General features: G+C 34.7%; 3 protein-coding genes across 4 annotated transcripts; 2 read left to right on the top strand and 1 right to left on the bottom strand.

Moving 5' to 3' along the window:
- The first annotated feature begins 4,258 nt into the window (after window positions 1-4,258).
- LOC116126326 (F-box protein SNE) lies at window positions 4,259-4,753 on the top strand. Its single transcript, XM_031412016.1, has one exon. The coding sequence runs from the start codon at window positions 4,259-4,261 to the stop codon at window positions 4,751-4,753; it is 495 nt and encodes a 164-aa protein (XP_031267876.1).
- Window positions 4,754-6,419: 1,666 nt separating this feature from the next.
- On the top strand, window positions 6,420-9,938 carry LOC116126389. Its single transcript, XM_031412094.1, has 2 exons — window positions 6,420-6,735; window positions 7,353-9,938. The coding sequence occupies exon 2, from the start codon at window positions 7,459-7,461 to the stop codon at window positions 9,526-9,528; it is 2,070 nt and encodes a 689-aa protein (XP_031267954.1). The 5' UTR covers window positions 6,420-6,735; window positions 7,353-7,458; the 3' UTR covers window positions 9,529-9,938.
- A 2,362-nt stretch (window positions 9,939-12,300) lies between these two features.
- Window positions 12,301-17,548, bottom strand: LOC116126368 (zinc finger CCCH domain-containing protein 18). 2 transcript variants are annotated; one of them, XM_031412068.1, is made up of 8 exons: window positions 17,278-17,548; window positions 15,205-16,172; window positions 14,948-15,115; window positions 14,673-14,852; window positions 13,688-13,764; window positions 13,398-13,568; window positions 13,141-13,267; window positions 12,301-12,862 (listed from the first exon to the last, which is right to left on the bottom strand). In XM_031412068.1, the coding sequence occupies exons 2-8, from the start codon at window positions 16,155-16,157 to the stop codon at window positions 12,790-12,792; spliced, it is 1,749 nt and encodes a 582-aa protein (XP_031267928.1). In that variant the 5' UTR covers window positions 16,158-16,172; window positions 17,278-17,548; the 3' UTR covers window positions 12,301-12,789. The 2 variants fall into 2 exon arrangements, with proteins under 2 accessions (XP_031267928.1, XP_031267927.1); XM_031412067.1 differs by having other exon boundaries at window positions 17,282-17,548.
- Between the last annotated feature and the right edge of the window lie 3,011 nt (window positions 17,549-20,559).

The raw sequence follows: 20,559 nt of genomic DNA, 5'->3' as shown, positions 1-20,559 counted from the left end.
AAACAAAGAGTCGTTTTCATTTAACACAAAGAAGCTCAATAAATGACAATTTGTCAAAACTCCGTCTTAGGATTGGCATGGCTACACCTTTTTGCCAAAAATTAGGAGTTGAAGATCTTTGTTTTACAATATTTACTGCTAGAAAGTATTTTCGTTTGTGGCAGATATCAAAATCTCACAGGATATTTGCTGGAATTTGACAAGAGCAGCCCCGTTGAAGAATTGATAGTTAGAGGGAACTGCTGAGATTACAGATTCAATAGAAAATCTAAAAATGGCTATCTTCCTTGGTTATCAAAGTTATCTTGACCTTCTATCCAATCATTTCTCAGGCCAAGTTCCACCTTCATTAGCTAATCTTATTTATCTTACCCGCCTGAAACATCTATACCTGTACGGTAGTATGTTTTTGGGTAATTTACCTACTTCCATCGGATCTCTGTCTTCCTTGCAAAAACTATCCCTTAATTCTAACAATTACAATTTTCGGGTAGAGTATGGGAAATCTTTGTTCCTTAGAAGAAGTGGGCATCTATAACTGCAATTTCGCGGGTCTGCTTCCATCTTCACTGAGCAGTCTTTCCTAGCTTGAGTTTCTACTCTTTTCTTCCAGCAACTTTTCAGCCCAAACTTCATTTTTATTTTCTTCAATCTCTAAGTTCCTGTATCAACTTGGTTAGTGAGATTCCCTCTACTTTACATAGCATAACACAAATACGAATGAATTTAAATCAATTAACTATTCCAATCCCTTTTGGGCTCATCAATCTAACCCAATTAGCTGGATCTTTGTCGAATCAATTTCAAGGCTCAATTCCTAATTCTGTCTTTGAACTAAATGTAATGATCCTAAATTGAGTTTCACTTTCACATGATCACATCATTAAAGTATAGGTTTGATATGCGGGTTAATAAACTCATGGGCTCCCTCCCTTTACAAACCGATTTTTAAGGATGAGTTTTACCCATTTGTGATTATTAAACTCCAAAATATTAAACATTTTTACCTTGGTTCAAAGAATTTGAAGGACAGAGTGTAGCTAGATATGGTTCTAATCATAAAAAACAACGTCAATACCAATTTTCAGAAATTTGCATCACTAGGGTTAGGGTCATGCGATCTTAGAGAATTTCCCAAGTTCCTGCGTGACCAAGATGAATTGCAGCAACTAGACCTTTCCTCCAACAATATACCTGGTCAAATTACTGATGTTTGTTGAACATAAGCCTATATTGGTTGACATCTTTGAACCTTTCTTGCAACCTTTTGTCAGGCTTTAACCAACAACCTGTTGTTCTTCCACGAACTAGACTTCTGAGTTTAGACAGGTATAACAAATTACAAGGTTCACTCCCCATTTCACCAGTGTCCACATTCACTATTTAGTTCCAGGGAACAATTTGACCCTGAAAGTCCATCATGGATATGCAATTTGAATCATCTTGCTGCTCTTGATTTGTCAAACAATTAGTTGAGCGGTGTACTTCCACAATGTCTAAGCAATTTCATGACCAAACAATATTGGAGTTGCTAGGGAACAAACTTCATGGAAACATATCTCAAACCTTCATGAACGGAACTAATTTGAGGATGACAGATTTTGAGCAGCAATCTATTGGAAGGACAAATTCCAAGATAATTGATCAATTGTACTAAATTAGAGTTTCTTAATCTTGGAGATAACAAAATCAATGATATCTTTCCCTCTACAATTTCTCAATTTGGAACCCAACAGATTCTATGGTGTAATAAAGGGTTCATTTTCCAAGATTATGTGTCATTGACCTATCTCACAATGGACTTACAGGTGAGCTTCCTTCAAAATACTGAAAAGTATTGGAATCCCATTAAATTTGTCAATAGAAGCCAGATTCCTTAACAGCTAGCAGAGCTCGCATTCCTTACCATCTTTAATGTCTCATACTCGTGTGGAAAATTTATGTCAAGAAAGCTTAGCTCTGAAGTGGAAGTTCGGGGGAAAGAAGACAAAGATTTTTGATAGGCAGCTGAAAAGAATAAAGAGAAACAGAGGACTTAGGAAGTGAAAGTATGCAAGTAGTTTTGTTTCTTCAAAAGAGCATCAATGCTGGTGGCTGAACTTATTTGCTGGTTATGTTCCATAGAAGTATTAATGCTGGGATTGACTGGTCAATTATGATCCAAGTCTAAAGTTGTCCATGGACCTAACAACACTAACACGGCATGATAATAGATCGATCTAAATGAAAGTGTTAATGATTCCATTTGAGTTAAAGGTTTCAACGTTGTGTTTTACATTTAGCAGTTACAGTAAAGGAAATGGAAGATAAGTGCACCAAAATCTCCATGTCAGAGTTTGTCAAACAGCTGTAAAATTCTGGCAGTACATAGATTCAATTAAGTTGAATTAGAAGTTTCCTTCTATAAGGAACCCATAAAACAAAGAATTTCCCACAAAACTTTAATCCCCTGAAGGAACAATGCCATAGAGAAAACATACAACCATTTCTACCAAAAGTTTTTAAACAATGAGAAAACCCCAGATTCCAAGATCATCCACTTCAAGCTAAGAGAGCAGTTATAGATACATAGAACTAATTTAGAACCCTGGCTGTAATTTCCTTGTTTGCTTTTTCTGGGCCCTTTCTGCTTACCTTTTATCTCCTTGTTTGTTTGTCTGTTCGCTTATTTTTATTTCATTTTTTTTATGAGTTTCTGTCTAGATAAATAGATTTTCACAGCAAGCACAAAGTTGAAGCGGTAAAAGCTAGCCCTTCTATGTATGTTGACTTATCAGCAAGTGACAGCCACAAACTACAAAAGAACAAAGTACAAATGATAGTCGTTGAGGGAGTGAGTGAAAATGTGAAATTTTTGGCAATTTTTTTACGGGTTTCTTCTTGTAATTTTGCAATAATCAAATTCCTCTCAGCAAGAGTAGGGAAGAGTGCTTGGTTGCTTGTTGGATGAATGTGTCCAAGAAACAAGTCCAACACAATACAAACAACTACCCATGAAACTCTCTGAAGATACTGGTGGGGTAGTCCCCTCAAAGAGAGAACTTTTATAAATCTAATGTTAATTTCAAACCTTTATCTTAATGATATTATATTATGTGCTTTCTGTCTCAAAGGTCTTGGGTGTTTCCTTTCTGAGCCAAAATCCAACACCCAAGAGACAACCAAATAAATACTCCCTCTCCCTCTCTATCATCTTAAACCCTTCTTCCTTTTGTTTATTGGTTGGTAACCCAAGATGCATTATTAATTATTTGAATCAACGAAAGTTTTAAGATTCTTCAGTATGACTTTTTGATGTATTGCCCGTGTGAAAAATCTAGTTTATAAATTTCAAACTGTGTTTCTAGGTACCCAGATCAAAATCCACCAGTAAGACCCCAGATCAAACATCTAGATAAGAATCATATTGACTTGAGTTGATGGGATTAACCAATATTGTGTCTAAAATTTGACACTTTTTCCCAGTCATAGATCTCTATTCCCTAAGAAATGGTCCACAACCTTAATATGTACACGCAACAGCATATGCATAGAGCTACAGACTGTCGTCTATGCAGTGCAGGGCTAAACTAAAAACTAAACGTTATAAATAACTTTGTGATTCTGAGAAAGTAGTGAGGATTTTCTTACAACGGCCCTAAAACAAAGTCTTGAAATATGCAAACAACAAAAACAACAAACAACAAATCTGCTTAACCCGAAAACATTTATTCAAAACAATAAAAGAAAAGCCATTGGTAGCATTGGTTCCAGTTCTTTTCTTTGGAATTTTTCTCTTGGCCCCTTCTCCTCTCCCCTCGATACCCACACCCTCTCTCTCTCTCTCTCTCTCATTTACACCAAATCTTTGACTGTTTCCCTAACACTTACACACCCTCTTAATCTTAACCTAATAAAACACTAAACTCTCCTTCATTAATCCAAATTAATGGCTAATTAATCACTCTATCTCTCTCATCAACTTGAAATACATAACTCCAAATAAATTTCTCGAATGATTATATCTCTAAAAGTTGTTTAGCTTTTCATTAAATAACCACACACATGCATGCAAACAAATCTCTCAGAGCCCCTCTCTTTCACAAGTCAAATCTCTTAAACTACACGTTACCCCTACAAATTAAAACCCTCTAAAGCCACTCTTGACTCTTGTGAGTTGTATGTATATATATACATTATATACCCACTTTCAGTTTATATATATCTCTGAGTCTGAGCACGAGCTCTCCCTCTTTAAAAAACCTCACCTTTAATTCCTATGGTGCAACTTCATCTCCGTCATCACCAGCCCCACAACCAAGCCATGCAACAAAAGAAACCAAAGTTCTTCATCAACGACCACATTGACATTCTTATTGAGATTCTCAAACGACTTGACGGTCGCTCCCTTTGCGTCGCTGCATGTGTCTGTCGTCTCTGGTGCACCATAGCTCGCAACGACTTGCTTTGGGAGGAACTCTGCTTTCGCCACATGTCGTCTCCTCCTCCTTCTAGTGTACGCCCCGTTGTGGTGGCTCTTGGTGGTTATAAAAGGCTGTACATGGTTTGTTTAAGGCCCGTGCTCAGTCGGCTCGCGGAGCAGAGGCGTCAGCGGCGAGTGAAGAGAGTAGTGTGGACTCGTGACGAGGTGCAACTCTCGCTTTCTTTGTTTTGCGTTGATTATTATGAGAGACTGGGGGTTGATGACAGACTCGGCGAATGTGATGCCTCCACGTCGTCACTGATGTTCCTGTGCAAGCCCGTGAACGTCTGATTTTTTTTTTTTTTTTTATTATTTTTAGTTTGATTTATTGAAATGCAAGTTATTACCAAAACAATAAGAAGTAGAACACATTAAATTCACTTAAAAAAAATAGAAATTATTTTTGTTGTTATTTTCATTATTATTGATTATTGGATTTATAATGTTACTAATTCTTTTAAATTAATGGAATAATTTATATATTTTTGAAATAAATTAGGAATTAAAGGAGAGAGAAGAGGAAGTGGGGGACCTGTCCTCAAAGGTGAAATGTATATTGGAAGTAAATGGGAAAATTAGCTGGCTATAATATTCAATAAATTCTTTTTTTTTCTTTCTTTTTTGTTTTTTAAACATGAGGGCAGGAATATCTTTTGTCCCCTACCACACACTACCATAGAAGAATAATTTTTTTATTTTTTTCTTTTAGTAAATTAATTATTTTTCAATCATAAATTATTAGCCATTGAATTTTTATTTCTTTATTCTCCCTCCCCATTCAATTGTATCATTGATCTTCATGTGTTCATCATAAATGTGAGCCAACAACCCAAGTGGTAAATTATTCTTTTTTCCATGGTGGGTTGGTTGGATTTTTTTCTTAAAAGTTTTTAGAATTTTTTATTATTGAATAAAATTAAGCAAGAAAGAAAACCCACACATAATAAAGGTGTATATTACAATTATTTGCATTTCTTCTCAATAAATAATATAATTTGGACCCTATCAAAATAAACATGATTAAAGTGATGTTGACATGAAATTATGGATTAATTGATGAAACAAACGAAAATTATCTAAAAAAAATTTCCCCATGTATCAACAATACACAAACTAAAATCTGATCTAGTTATGTTAATTGATTGTTGTAAAAGGTAAATGGGCCTGAGAGTTTCTGTTAGGATTAGACAAGCCCTGAACTTGGGACCAATTGACTCATTATGCGTAAAAAAACACAACAAAATTTCCAATCATCCAGTTTAGTGTCAACTGTTTTTGTTTCTGCTAATTAGCAATAGTTAAATGACTTTTTGCGTCTGATTACATAATCTTGTAATTATCAATAATCAATGCCTTAAAATAAGCTCTAGATATGATTGAAAAATCTAGGAATGGGTCAATATATTTGATTCTGAATTTTGACAAACATCCTCAACTAAACTAATTGGATAGAAATCTCTGTCAGAATTCAAGATAAATTTAAATTACCCAAAATTGGAGTAATAGAAACTCTCTTAAAAGAGACTTGAAGGGTATGTTTGATCATCCCATTAAAATTGGTTCCTAATACTAAAAAGAATTAAAAAATATTGAAGAATCTTGCTTTGCTTTTCTTCTACGTACCAGAAAACTATAAGAAAATTTGGGGAAAAAAAAGTAGAACCTTTTTAAGTGAGCGAACTATTTCATACCTAAAATTAACAAATAATAATTAACTTAATTAAATTAAAATTATTATATTATTATTATTATTATTATTCCTTACCCATTTTTATTACCCACTACCAAACACACCCCTAACAAACATGCTGTTGTAATAATTTTTTTTTTTTTTTCGGAAATAAGAAAAAAGAAAGTAAAAATGATTATGGGCAGTACGCACCATGGCGCACATTAGCTACCCCCACCTTAAATACTATTAACTCCGTTTACTTCCCCCTGAAAATTATCATTTTTATTATTAATTTTTGCTCTCATTTCTAATCGGCAATCGACGGAATCTCCAATTCCTTGCCGCCGATTCTCCGTCTTCTTAAAATCCTATTAAATTCTACTGAAAGCCTCTAAATTCAGTAAAAATTTACCATTTTGCACACTCCACTTTGCTGTAAATTTACATTAAAATAAGTTCATAGTGTTCTGTGAGTGGGCTTTTCAATACTACACTGAGTTTCACAATTAGCTCAACACAGTCTTGATTTGCTCGAGCTCACTGGGACACCTGGCGATCTGGGTCTTTTGCTTCACTTCAGTTTCTGCTCGAATCTCAGTAAGTATGTATTTTTTATGTGTGACTTGTTAGTGCAAGCTTTGATTTTGTTTATACTATTTAGGTTGTTGTGGGATACTTTAGATTTGATAATTGATATTTTAGGGCGGTTTTTTTTATTATTATTTGGCGTATTTGTAACTTGGATCCATGTGCATTTGTTTTAATGCTGAATTTAGTGAGATTTGGCTTTCGATTTGGGTATTTTCGCTGAAATATGTGACCTTGAGCTGTAATTATGAAATGGCGTGTTTGATTTTGACATTAGTGAGTGTTTGGTAGCTGCGAAAATGAAGGAAAATGAAGTTAGAAGCTTGACATTTATGTTGTGTTTATGATAAGGAACACATCAACTGTATCAAGTTTTTTAATTTTTTTAATGTTTCAGATAGCGAAATGATGGAGATATTTAAACTTTCAATTTGAGTCTTCTTTTTCATCGGTTTCTTGGCAATCAAACAGATCTCAAGTTAAGATCCTAAGAGTAAACGCTCAAATTAATACTGCTTTGTACTAGCTCAAAATAGCGTGACTTGGTTTATTAAAGTTATTTCTAGGAAAATGTTGAAGCTTGATGACATGAAATTTAAAACTAAATATTGCCTTATTACATGTTTGCAGATGAGAGAATGTACTCAAGAATCAGATTTATTTCACGATTAGGAATGCTGGCTTGGTCATAGCTTTTGTTTAAAAAATTCGGTTTTGAAGTGGTTTAAATTTCTAAATGGAAGCTAACGTTGAGGAGGCCCTTAGAGCAAAAGAAATTGCAGAGAAGCGATTTGCAGAGAAAGATTTTGCAGGGGCAAAGAATTATGCATTAAAAGCTAAGACACTCTGTCCAGGTCTAGAGGGCATAGCTCAAATGGTGGCCACATTTGAAGTTTATTTTGCCTCTGAGATTAAGTGTAATGGGGAAATCGATTATTATTCAGTCCTTGGATTGAAGCCTTCTGCTAATAAAGATGCGGTGAAGAAACAGTACAGGAAGATGGCTGTATTGCTCCACCCTGATAAAAACAAATGCGTGGGAGCTGATGGAGCTTTCAAGCTTGTTTCTGAAGCATGGACTCTCTTGTCTGACCATGGTAAGAGAAGCTCTTATGATCTCAAGAGAAATAAAAAGATGGCATCTGGAGTTGTTCAGACAAATTTATCACCGGCATATACTACTGGAGTTACAGGACATAGCAATTGCTCCAATTCATCTTCTCATACTAGGCTTGATACTTTCTGGACTGTTTGCACATCTTGTAAAGTTCAGTATGAGTATCTCCGAAAGTATGTGAATAAGAGACTTTCCTGCAAGAACTGCCGTGGTACTTTCGTTGCTGTGGAAACTGGGACAGCACCAGTGAATGGTTCTTTCCCTTATTGCCCTTGGTCATATGTGTCTTCTAATGGGTATGGAAGTCATGGATATGATGGGGTTACATATGTCCCAACCAATGCTACAATTATTACTGGGAATGGAATTGCTGGATTTCATTCTGGACATGGCTTTGAGTATGTTTCAAATGTTTCATTTCAGTGGAGCTCACTTTCTGGAACTTCTACCAGCATTGTCACTCCCAATGGATCATCTGCTATATCCAGTGATGCTGGCTATCAGATGAATGGAAATGTTAATGGTGCTGGATCTAAGGTTAAATCTGGCTCTAATGGAAAACATTCTATATCTGGTTCTGTTGAACCTTCAGGGTCAAAGGCTGGTAGACAGGATAAGAGAAGGAAGGTGGTTGTGGCATCTAGTTTTAAAAATGGGTCTGAACCTGCTTCTGAAGCCAACTTAGCAAATGGTAATGCAAGTAATGAGCAGGATCCCAAGCTTGTCCGCCCAACTGAACCACCTAATAAACGCTGCTCAATGGCACCTGCATTTGATGCTAGAAAGTTGTTGATTGACAAAGCAAGGACAGAAATTCGGAAGCAATTGGAGCTTATGAGATTGGCTACAAAAGCTGTGGCTGCAGTAAAAGAAAACTCAAAATCACTGGCTGATGCTGGGCAATCTGGGGAGGCATCTAAAAGTGCAGATTTGTTTGTTTCTGGTAATAAAACTGAGTCAGATAGAAGTGGATCAGTTGCAATAACAGTCCCTGACCCTGATTTCCATGATTTTGACAAAGACAGATCAGAAGAATGCTTCAAGCCAAAACAGATATGGGCCATATATGATGAAGACGACGGCATGCCACGCTTGTATTGTCTGATTCGACAGGTTATCTCAACTAAGCCTTTTAAGATTCTCATCACCTACTTGAACTCCAAAACTGATAGCGAATTTGGTTCTGTGAATTGGGTGGAATTTGGATTTACCAAATCTTGTGGACACTTCAGGGCTTGGAATTCTGATGTTGTTGATCAAGTCAACATTTTCTCTCATCTTCTGAAAGGACAAAAGGCTGGCAGGGGAGGTTGTGTTCGGATATTTCCCAAAAGTGGGGAGATATGGGCTGTTTATCGGAACTGGTCACGAGATTGGGATAGATCAACACCAGATAATGTGAGGCACCAGTATGAGATGGTGGAGGTTCTTGATGATTACTCTGAGGAGCTTGGAGTTTGTATTGCTCCCCTCATCAAGCTGACAGGGTTCAAGACAGTTTATCAAAGGAATTCTGATAAGCATGCTATTAAATGGATTCCTAGGAGAGAAATGTTACGGTTTTCACACCAGGTGCCATCTTGGCTACTTCAAGGAGAAACAATTAATTTGTCAGGTAAATGTTGGGATTTGGACCCAGCTGCAACTCCAGACGAGCTGCTTCATGCTGCAGCAGAGTCGAAGGCTTGACATAAACCTAGTCTGGCAGAAAAGCTCGATTAGTTTGAAGTTCGTTTTATGATTCTTATAAAAAAGAAATATATAGGTAGACTGTGCAAATATTTCACACTTGGTTATAGGCCGATTGAACATTAACTCCAGATGAGTTTAGAGGTGCAATGTACACCCGAGGAACTTTTTTTCTAGCTTTCTGAATTATTGACTGCTTGTTTACCGAAATACTCTTTGGCCCACTGGGTACTGTAACATCTACCTAGGGGTCAGCACAGACTGTAAACCTCTCAATGTAATTTGTGTTTTCTGGGCAGGATTCTATGTTAGAAAATTCCGACATATCTTGCACTAACACCATGAGATGTTTTAATGTTAATTGATATGATATTTAAGATACAATTAAGAAGTGATAGTTAGTATCACTTAAGCATCGAGTAAAATTGTAATGAATATTGAATGCTTTCAAGTTTCGGTTAGTCCAGGTAGCTTCACCATGAGGCTGCCATCAGATTTTGTGTTGCTTGTGGTTCAGCATGCCAAAACGTTTCAGTTTAGTGTCACTTCCATGTGTCGTTAAGAGAATCATGTTTGACATTGTAGCTATACATGCAAAGATTGCAGGAGAGAGTTTGGAGCTGGATAGATTTAGGTTTGATTCATATCTTCTTTTTGCCCTTCCCACAGCATCTGAGTTTTCCTGCCTGCTAATTAAGATAAAGCATCATTGTTATCTCCATTAGTATGCATTGTGTCTCTGCTCTGGACTTCATAATGGATGAAGGAATCTACTCGTGGTCTTAGTGGAGAAGACAGTATGTCGGGGTTGGCTATTAGATATTATATTTGCTCCCTAACTGGGGAACGGATATCACACAAGCCCAAACTAAACTTATTGAAACAGCTATGCTACAGGTTGATCCAAGTCATCCCTTTGTCTTAATATCAGATTGGATGATGCCAACTGGACCTGGCAACAAGTTCAGATGGGCTACGTCACATGAATAGAAGCCATGATTAAACACTTATTCAAGCTTATCCATTGGTTTTTTCTCAAATTTGAGTCGAGGAAATGTTAATGGGATTAGCAATATGAAATTCAGAAGTGGATAGATATTGTCTCTCATTATTGATAAGAACTATTTTAAACACCCACACATTACATGAGCAATATAAACTAATAAAGAACATGATAACTTCAAAATTACTGTTCCCTCATTTTGGCAACTACCCATGTGCGCTAAACTTTTTTTTAAAAAAAAAAAAAAAAAAAGAACATTCTTTTTTCCAAGCAACTGCAATTATGATTTAGATAACAATTAAATACGATTAATGATAATCATCAGCTGTAAATGGCCGGCATTGACCTACATTACATTTAGCTTCTGTCATTTAGCCCACAAAATTAGGGGAAAAAAATAAAGTAAAAAACACTAACCTTACTTACAAGCAAAGTGTAGTAAAAGATGAACAAAAGTCATTCACTATTGTGGCCAACATGGTTAAAGGGAAATTCTTTCTGAAAGATGCTCCTCCTCTGTCAACAAAATTTTCATTTCATTTTCTGGGATTTACAAGAATACTCCAATTACTTATCATGATTAGGGCATCTCTAACCCAACACCAAACATTACATCAATTTGGTGTAAATGCACAATGTCACGCCAAATTTGGTATAGCACTGTTCATGCACATCAATTTCGCGTGATTTTTTTTAATTTAATTTTTGTTATTTGTATTTATGTTAATTTGATTATTATTTATAATAATAAATTCATAATAATTATATAATTAAAAAAATGATGAAAAATTAAAAACAAAACTTTATTCAATGCAAATATTAAACTACAATAACTCAAAATAAAAATTAACACTAATTTAAAAACACTAAAATTAAAAGAAAATATAACATAAACTAAAATAACAATTTAGTATTCCTGTAAATTATAAAATATATTTTTTTATAATCTACCAGAATACTATGAAATATATATATATTTTTTGTGGCATTTTATATTAAAAGTAATATTTTTCTATATTAAATGTAATATTTATTTGATTAAATAAATGCTTAATTTTATTAAATTAGTATAATTTTCAAAGTAATTATTATTTAATAAAAATATTATTCCCAATATTTAATTAATATATATAAATAATTAATGAAATAGATTAATTGTTGATTATTAATAAAAAGAAAAAGAAAAAAAATATTCTAAGGAATATTTTTTTTGTGTAATGGATTGGAGATGCAATAGTGTTTCACACCAAAACTTACACCAATTTAGTTATTGTGGTTGGAGATGGCCTTAGCTGTAAAAAAGCTAACTCCAAAAACATTTAAATCAAGTCACTGTTTAAATATAATGGAACAGTATAGCCCATATGGTCTCCCCACATATCTTATACAGAATCACAATCAGCTCCAGATACAACCCACTTTTAGAACATGCAATTCTGACCTCACTTTCACTTATGAAAGGGTCAATAATCAATCGGATATCAATGAATTTAGTTTATATTATTTTATAACAACTAGCCTTACTTGAAGGTTTCTTTTGCTGAAAAAGGCATAATTTGCACAAAGAAATAGACACAATGATGCAGTAACCACAACTGCAAACATTGATTATGCACCTTTTATTTCCACCATTTAAGGCTGAACATATGCTTCCAACATTCATCAATATATATATAACTATATTATGATTTTCTAATTATTATCTCTATGATAAGAAACTACCAAGAAATAAGCACAAGATTGAGAGATTACACATGGCTTCAGAAATATGTACTAAAGTAAAGCTGCATTGTATAAATTAGATTATTTAGCATTAATTTGTATGTCAGTATTGCAGAGATCTCTACAACTTTCTTCTTTATCTCTGCACCCTGCACATATATATATATATTTTTAATACTTCCTCTCTACTAGAGAAAGACTATATTTTACATTTTCTTCTAAAGACCAATAAGCTCTCTGGCTAATTACTTTCTGTGATTACATTAATTGATTCAGGTAAGGGAAAAAGAGAAAAATAAAGACCTGTTACATATTAGATTTCTATATCATCTTTCTTTGTAATCTTCTCCACCAAGTAAACATGGAGAAAGAACTTGTACTATTGTCTCTCCTTTTGGTATGCACTGTGCAGCTGACTGATCGACCACGTTGAGGTATGGCAAGAAAAATAAACTTCTCATGTATTAAAACCCCACGAAAATAATCTTCTTCCAACTCTGGTCTTCTACCTCTATAATTCTTCTGTGTCTGAATCTCTATATAACTGTTGAAATACCGCTTCCTATTGGAGATGCAAATGGGCTCTCAGGAAGATTAAGTCCTTGATTACTGCAAGTGGTTTAAAACAATAAACCAAAAGAAAAAGAAAAAGATAATCGATATAAAAAATGTGGAAAACGCATCCACAAAGAAGATTACTAATTGTTAAATATAGCACGTGGACCAAATGCACTCTGCTTTTGAATACCCCCACAAGACAGAAAATAATTATGCTTCCATGTGATTCTCAAAAAGGAGAGGAGCACTAACCAGCAAACTATTCTTATGTTCTTAATGGTAAACTCTAATCTACTAAAAGAATAGAATGAATATCAAAGCATTATTACCTCTCCTGATCATTATAACGGGTATTCATATGCGTGACATTGTCCTCACTGGTGGAACCATTATTGAGTACATCCAACAAATAATTGAATCGCTCTGCCGAAGGAAATTCTGCTTGTTCTCCACGGGCTATAACGTTCAAAAAGACAAGTATATCAGTCAACGAATAGATGTAAAAGGAAAATTGTAAGGAAGAAAAATAATATAACAAAAAGGAAATTATAAGTAAATAACTCTTTTTGATGTAAAATTAACAAACCTCCTGACAGCTTCAACTCATCCATTGAGTAGCCAAAGTAGGAGTGATGAGTCAACGGTTTAGGTGCTAAATGCATCTCTGAAAAGCGCCTTCTCTCAAATTCAAATGCTTGCTCCTGTTCCTCCATCAGCTGCTTCCTGAGTAATCTCGAATTATCACAAACTCTTGGCACTGTAGAAAGACCACACAATTAAATGACAAGTGAACATTAGAACATAATGTAACTCCAAAAGTCAAAACTGTTGAAAGACAAAAGAAAGATACACAGGTATGACGGTCTTTTTACTCACTCGAGTGAACCTCAGAATCACCATCCATAAACTGTTGGCCATAAAACATAGGGTGTTGCACTTTTTCTGTATACTTCCTGAAGAAAAATAATTCTTGAAACTGTAAATACCACTGTAAGAACTAATTCCCATATGCAAACAGAAAAGCAAACTTAAGAAAGCTTACGTAATTCACTATCTAGGACAATCGTTTCACATTACTTCTGTGAATCTTTGAAAAATGCACAACAATACAAAGATATGCATAATTGTAGTTCCCGTAAGTTTCAAAAGTTCTTAGTGTAAGCAACAAAAATGGGAATATAAGACAGAAGAAATATTCTCTATTGAATTCAAAAAATAGATGATTGCACAAATGAAGCATTTCAATTTGCCAAGAATAACCCTATTATTAGTCCTAATTAGTGCAAGAAGTAACTATTATACCTATGACATTTCAATTGCCTATAGTTTAATATCTACAAAGACTAAAACTCCTAAGAAAACTTTATTAGCGTGGAATTTCAAAGCAATGGCCCTACCTCACATGCATTATCGCCAGCTATGAAGATGCTATTTTGAAAGGGATAAATCATAAAACTACAAAGCTACATATTTCAAAAACTGTCATAAGTAGTCCATGGAGCAAAAAAATAAAGACGTCCAATAGTCGTTCAGAATTCAAATGGAGCCATCAGCACCAGAAATAAAGTGGCCCATGTATTAAAGGAGACAAAGATGGTGATCAATGTCAAAAACAACATGCCTATAATCATCAAAATAGAAGCTTGTAAAGGCAGATATGGTTTCTCAGGGTCTCTGTCATTGACTCCAACCAGTAAAAATCATCAGGAATATCAACAAAAAATTAGTCGCTACGAATTAGTGCAAGTAATACTATTACATAAACAAGATACAGGGAAAACAATAAGTTCTGGAATCTAATCACTTCTTGATAACATAAAATGAGACCATTTTTTTTGATATTATACAAAAAATATTTTACCTGTCAACAAACCTTGACTTTTCCCGGTAAGGTTTCACCAATACACGAGCTCCACATACAAAATGGGGATTCCCCTTAGCCAAAATTTGCTTGACTGTATCCGCAAAAACAAAAGTGACAAACCCAAACATCCTCTTTTGTTGGCATGGAATCCTAACATCTTGCACAGGCCCAAATTTGCTACAAAATAAAACACATATAAATATAAAAAGTTAGAACCAAGAAACCAAGTTTATGATATCAAGCTACCAATGGTCATATCCAGATATCTTTACCTGAAGTAGTTGGAAACATCCTCTTCTGTAAAAGTACTTTCAGCCGGAAAAGTAAGATATATCTGTCGAGAACCAGCAACAATTCCACCAGGATCACTTCTTTCACCAGCATAGTCTAGGTACTTTGGTACATCCTCAGCCAAAATAACCGAGTGCTGCCCATGAGGCCTGGAACAGAAACAACAAAATTTCAGAATTCAACAGATCTAAGTGTAATTTTTCAGATGCAAAAAAACATAAAGTTCCATATATTGTACCTGTCAATGACACGAATGCTGTTCTTCAAACGAGCAAGAAGCTTTGTTAGACTATAACCAGCCTTACCATGTCTCTGGCTCTCAGTAAGGTACCCTTCAGCCTGAAGGGTCTTACCATACTTCTCATAATACATCATTGGTAAAGAGGCAATTGATACAGGAAACCCTCTCCTTAACTTCAGAAGTTCAGTGAGTTCCAATTCTAGCTTTTCAAGAGACCCTGGTGAGAAGACATGGTCTTCATTGTGAATCTCGTTTGAACTTGGGCTGAAAATCTGAGAAAAGCTCTCTGGCATAGGATGGCCATGGAAGTACCTACAGTTGTTGCCGTGCTTACAGAATCCCTTATTAAAGTAATGGCAAACTTTAACAGGAAACTCGGGCAAGCTTGGAGACCTCCGACTGGTTCTTGCACCCAAAGCAGGTTCTGGGTAGAAGTAGTTGCTTGAGAAATCTGAATTGACAGAGTTAACTGATTCTATCTTATCTTCCAATGTCAAGAACTGCATTTGGTTTTGAAGACGAAAATCTTCAGCAACCGAATTGGAGTATGCTTGTTGGACAAAATCCCTATCATTGACCTGTTGTTGTTGATCAGCAGTCACTAGTTGATCCCAGAAATGACTGGCAGCTCTCATAGTTACAGGAGAGGAAACTGGGTGCGTTGAAGTAGGCGAGAAAGGTGTAAATTGTAAAGGGAGATCAGCAGCGGATGCTGGACTCACCTGAGAAGGTGAGATTGGAGGTGAAACTGCAGATTTACATAAGCCAAGTTTTGATTTGGCTTCAATGATCAAAGAATGGATCAAATGATCAGGGCTAAACGCCAAACGAATCATGTCACGTTCACCATGGTCTTGTAAAAGGAGGTACCCAATAATCTTTGAGACATTTTCAGGCTCTAGTTTCTGTATTCTATTGTAGACAGCCTTTGTGGACTCTGTAAAATCCATCTCTAAGTCTCAACTCTGCAAGTGCAAAGTAAAATATAAACAAAGTCAAGACTCCCCCCCAAAAAAAAAAGGTTTAATATGGCAAAGACATAATTCAATTTCAACATCAAGTACAAATAACTGCAGATCTATTAGACCAGCGAGATAAACACACAAGAAGAGACATGAATAATTCAAATTCCAGGAGATGAAAGATAATCAATATAATTAGTATTGAGTTCAATCGACCATAATTAGCATTACAGTGGATAATAATAAAAAACCATAAACTGCAACTTTATAGCCAAAAGAAGGAAGAAATATCCAGACAACATGATTTCAAAATAAGTAATGACAGCAACCTAAGAGCCAAAATACAACAGAAAGAAAAGCTGCAACATTTTTGCCAGTTCAGGAACAGGCTGAAAAGCAACATCAACACTAAATACATACACGATCTTCTCTATTTAGCATAAAAGAATTTAAACCAAATTTCCTTAGGTAAAGAACATTTAATATTTTTACTTCCTATATCAGGCTATCAGCTTCAACGAATTTGTAATTTTTACCTTTCTATATTAGAATTCAAATTTTAAAATCTTACCTTAAAAGAGATGCTCATGCTCTTTTGAAAAGAAGTATTCATCAAAAAATAAAATCATATCCACACTAAAATGATCTATTAACAGGCCATTAAAGTCAAAACTATAATATTTTAGTAAATTCCACACTCAATACATAATATTCACAATGTTTTCCAAACAAACAAACGTCCAAATACACAGAAATTGGCCAACGTATAGAAGCAAACAAACAATTAAATATAAAAAATCAAAAATCAAACTGCCCTCTCATTTTCAAAACATCTTAAACACTCAAACCACAGTTCTGAAACATGTAAAGAACACAAACTTTATGTTATTACCAGATTTGTACACAAAAATTAACTAAAAACAAATGCATGAGCAGCAAAAAGATACAGAAAAAGATAAACTCAAGAACCATTTTTGAACACTAAGACCACATGAAAGAAGACCATTTAGCCATTTTCAAAAAGAAAAAACTAATCCAACAGTGTTGACAACTCTCCATAAACATGAACAAGGCTGTGTAGGCATTTTGAAGCAAAGATCTAACATACCCACCAAATCTAAATGGCTTGTGAAGAAGAAGAAACGAAGTTAGAGAAACCAATCCAGGCCCTGAATAACTTGCATGGCCATGGTTGATTGATAGATTGAACAAACAAACACTCTGTTTCTGTTGTGTTTCTCTCTGTTAATTTCTTTCTTTTGCTACTTTTATCTTCTTCTTCTATTCTCTGCTTTTCAACTTCCACAAAAACGACGCCATTCTTAAAAAAAGCAAATTGACAGAAAGGATTACTTTAAAGGGCGCCTTGCCTTTAGTTCAAATCAACACATAAATATATAGTTGTCTTCTACAACCTCTCTCACATGAAACAATTAATTTTTTTTTTATTTTTTCTATTCTTTTTTTTTGTACTGATTATTAAATTAATGTCACTACTCGCTCTTTACTTCTTGTCTCCAACTTTAATATTTTTATTTTTTTGTATTTAAAATGTTTTCTTGTTCTCGTGGATAAATAAAATTAATTAATACTATAATTACAGCTTGTACAGTTGTACTTGTCGTTACACAAAATTACGGATTTTTATTGATTATGCGCCTGGATTTTCGAAACAGCCTATCTTTCCAAATGACGTGACTGCCCTCACATATTTGCGAAAAGTCCATGCAGTCCTTTCTTAACCTTTCCTTTCCCTTAAATTCGATATGGGGACACTCTCTATTTCTACCGTTAGATCGATTTTTTTTATTATCAATCTATAGCCAATGAATGGAAGTGGACCCCACGGTATTAGATGGTTGGTAGTGATTTGTTCTGTGTCATCATGTGTGTGTTGGGGGGGGGGGCTACAGTATCTATCACATACCTAAGCTACATGCATGTTTGCCACGTGTCATCATCACAGTAAATTTACAGTTTTTGCTGCTAACCACAACCGCTAGGCATACTTGATTATATCTAGTTCACGTGGGACCCACATCATCCCTGTGGTAATCCTACGTAGCAAAATCATAGGTCCCACATCTTAAAGTCTCCAGTTGAATTCTCCGCCATTGGTGTGCGAGGATTTGCTGTATAACATGACCAATAAAAACACTGAGACAAACAAAAAAAAAAAATGCTGTATACAAGTGAAGTGAAGGGTAAATTAGTCAATAGGGAACAAAACAAGGGTGAATACGGTAAACATAAGAGTTTGCAAATCAGGCGGTGGTGACCGGTTCAGCCGGCAGGAAAAGTGGGAGTAACAAGTACCGTCAACGGTTGACGGAGCGGTAAATGATTTTGAAGAATCTAGTTTAAGATTTACAGCGAGATAACCTTGGGCCGTTTGAGTTCTCCGTTAGAACCGGGACTTCCCGTTACCACGTGCCGACCCCACAAGTGTTGCAACTTGCAACCCATTAGATTACGTTGTACATTTGTACTTGTTCATGTCATGAGTAAGAAATAGACAAAATTGATAAGGTGATTAACAAGTTGAAGTAAAATATTAAAATTGTACTTATTTTACTCTGAATATCATTTTCTTTCATATCACATTTAAAATTAAAAAATTAATTGGAGTTTAGTTAATAATAAGTGTGCACATGAAATAATGGATTCATCATATGCTACTACAAAATTAATTTAGTTTTTGTCATTTATCTTTTAAATAAATGCAACGACCCACACAGAGATAATAATTGATTATTTATTTAATTTTTGAAATTTACATGTTTACCGCATATAACATAACATTCCAGATGTTCTATCCAATTGTGTACACCACTTAATGATAATTAAATGATTTTTTTTTGAAATCATCTTCCCGTTATATATATATATATATATATATGATTGCCCGTGGTCTACTTTGACTGTATTTATTTTCGAGGAATTTATAAACCTTCCCAAACTTCAAAACTCGTTGTTGTTACAAGAGTTGATTAATGCATGTCTAACAACAATTAACATAGAGGATAATGTTAAATTAATATATTAATTAATTTAAATGAATTGAAGGCTTTTAGAATTTAGCTTTACAAGTAAGGCCTCGTTATCGGTTGACCAATCCGAGACGAGGATATTTCGTGTCTTAAACGTTGCTTAAAAAATCGGAAGCCGGAGTCGCATACATAAATGAATAATTATAAGAGAAATATTTTATTGTGAGACACATGTAGGGCAACTGTGCGAGGAGAGTGCCCCGACCTTTGGCTATAACGAGTTCAATTAAAATAAACTTTGTTAATTAGGACTTTGATTAGGACACCATTGTCATAATCACCCAACTTAATTATATATAAAGAATCTGACGTTGCATGGTTTTGTTATGTATTATTTTGTTCTAATCCAATTCTTGAGATTAATATAATAAAGTCATTAATCATGACTGTCATGTTATGTTTATGAAGTGTATGACATGACAATTGATGTTAAATTAAAGAAATAATTACATAATAAAAGTGATTGCTGAACAACCTAATTAATTTATATATTATCCAATTCGGCCCTCATTAGCATCTATGGCAAAACAACTATTATGATGGATTATAAGAATACTAATAAAGAAAATTCTTCGATGAAAACGACCCCAGATAATTCAAACAAGTAAAATGGAGTTATAAATTTAAATATATTAAGATGGTAAAAAAGTTTAAATTATTTAATTTATAAATTATTAAATGTTAAAAGTATATAGACTGAAAAGCAATGATTTTGATAAGAGCAACTATACCACAAATAATACCTTATGACATATTCATGTGGGTCTTATATATAACAACGTGTACAAATACGAGGTGCAGAGATTTGTATGAAGTATGATTCAAAGGGTGTTTCCTTGTGGGTTCACCATAGGCTAATATCATTGAACATTTTGACCCCATCCTCACTGCAATACTAGGTCATTACTTTTTCACCTTTATCACTCGAAATCAACATGTACCATTTCAAGTAACATATACTGTTTTCAACAGAAAACAATACAATTGACACTTGAGAGTGTGTGATGGGAGGGGGTGGGGGTGGGGGGGTATTGATAGCTGCTTTCACGTGCATTGGACTAGCTTTCCAAGTAGCATGTGGTGCACAACTACGCACTAAAAAACAAAGGTGAAACGGCGCGTAGTAAAAGCTATTGAAAAGTAAAGGAGTGGATATTTTTTGCTTGCTTATCCTCACACCAATCTTATCCATCCTCTACTCAACCTCAGCCGCTGATTTTCTCTTGCAATCTTTGTTGAAGCTGACGTTTGACGGCTGGAATTTGGCGTTTTATTAGCCACGCAATGCTCTCCTTTTTTCAGTCCCATTGAACTAAAGAATCTGGCCCTGAGGTTAGCCT

The sequence above is a fragment of the Pistacia vera genome, unplaced genomic scaffold (assembly GCF_008641045.1).
Source record: "Pistacia vera cultivar Batoury unplaced genomic scaffold, PisVer_v2 Contig179, whole genome shotgun sequence".
Lineage (NCBI taxonomy): Eukaryota > Viridiplantae > Streptophyta > Magnoliopsida > Sapindales > Anacardiaceae > Pistacia > Pistacia vera.
This window is presented reverse-complemented; position numbering and strand designations above follow the sequence as displayed.

Excerpts from the sequence above, each read along its gene's own strand:
- LOC116126326 (XM_031412016.1), top strand. The coding sequence starts at position 4,259 with ATGGTGCAACTTCATCTCCGTCATCACCAGCCCCACAACCAAGCCATG.
- LOC116126389 (XM_031412094.1), top strand. The coding sequence starts at position 7,459 with ATGGAAGCTAACGTTGAGGAGGCCCTTAGAGCAAAAGAAATTGCAGAG.
- LOC116126368 (XM_031412068.1), bottom strand. The coding sequence starts at position 16,157 with ATGGATTTTACAGAGTCCACAAAGGCTGTCTACAATAGAATACAGAAA. Across the intron at positions 14,853-14,947 it reads GATGTTTCCAACTACTTCAG|CAAATTTGGGCCTGTGCAAG; the intron begins GTAAAGATATCT and ends TTTATTTTGTAG. Across the intron at positions 13,765-14,672 it reads AAGTCAAGGTTTGTTGACAG|GAAGTATACAGAAAAAGTGC; the intron begins GTAAAATATTTT and ends ATTTTTCTTCAG.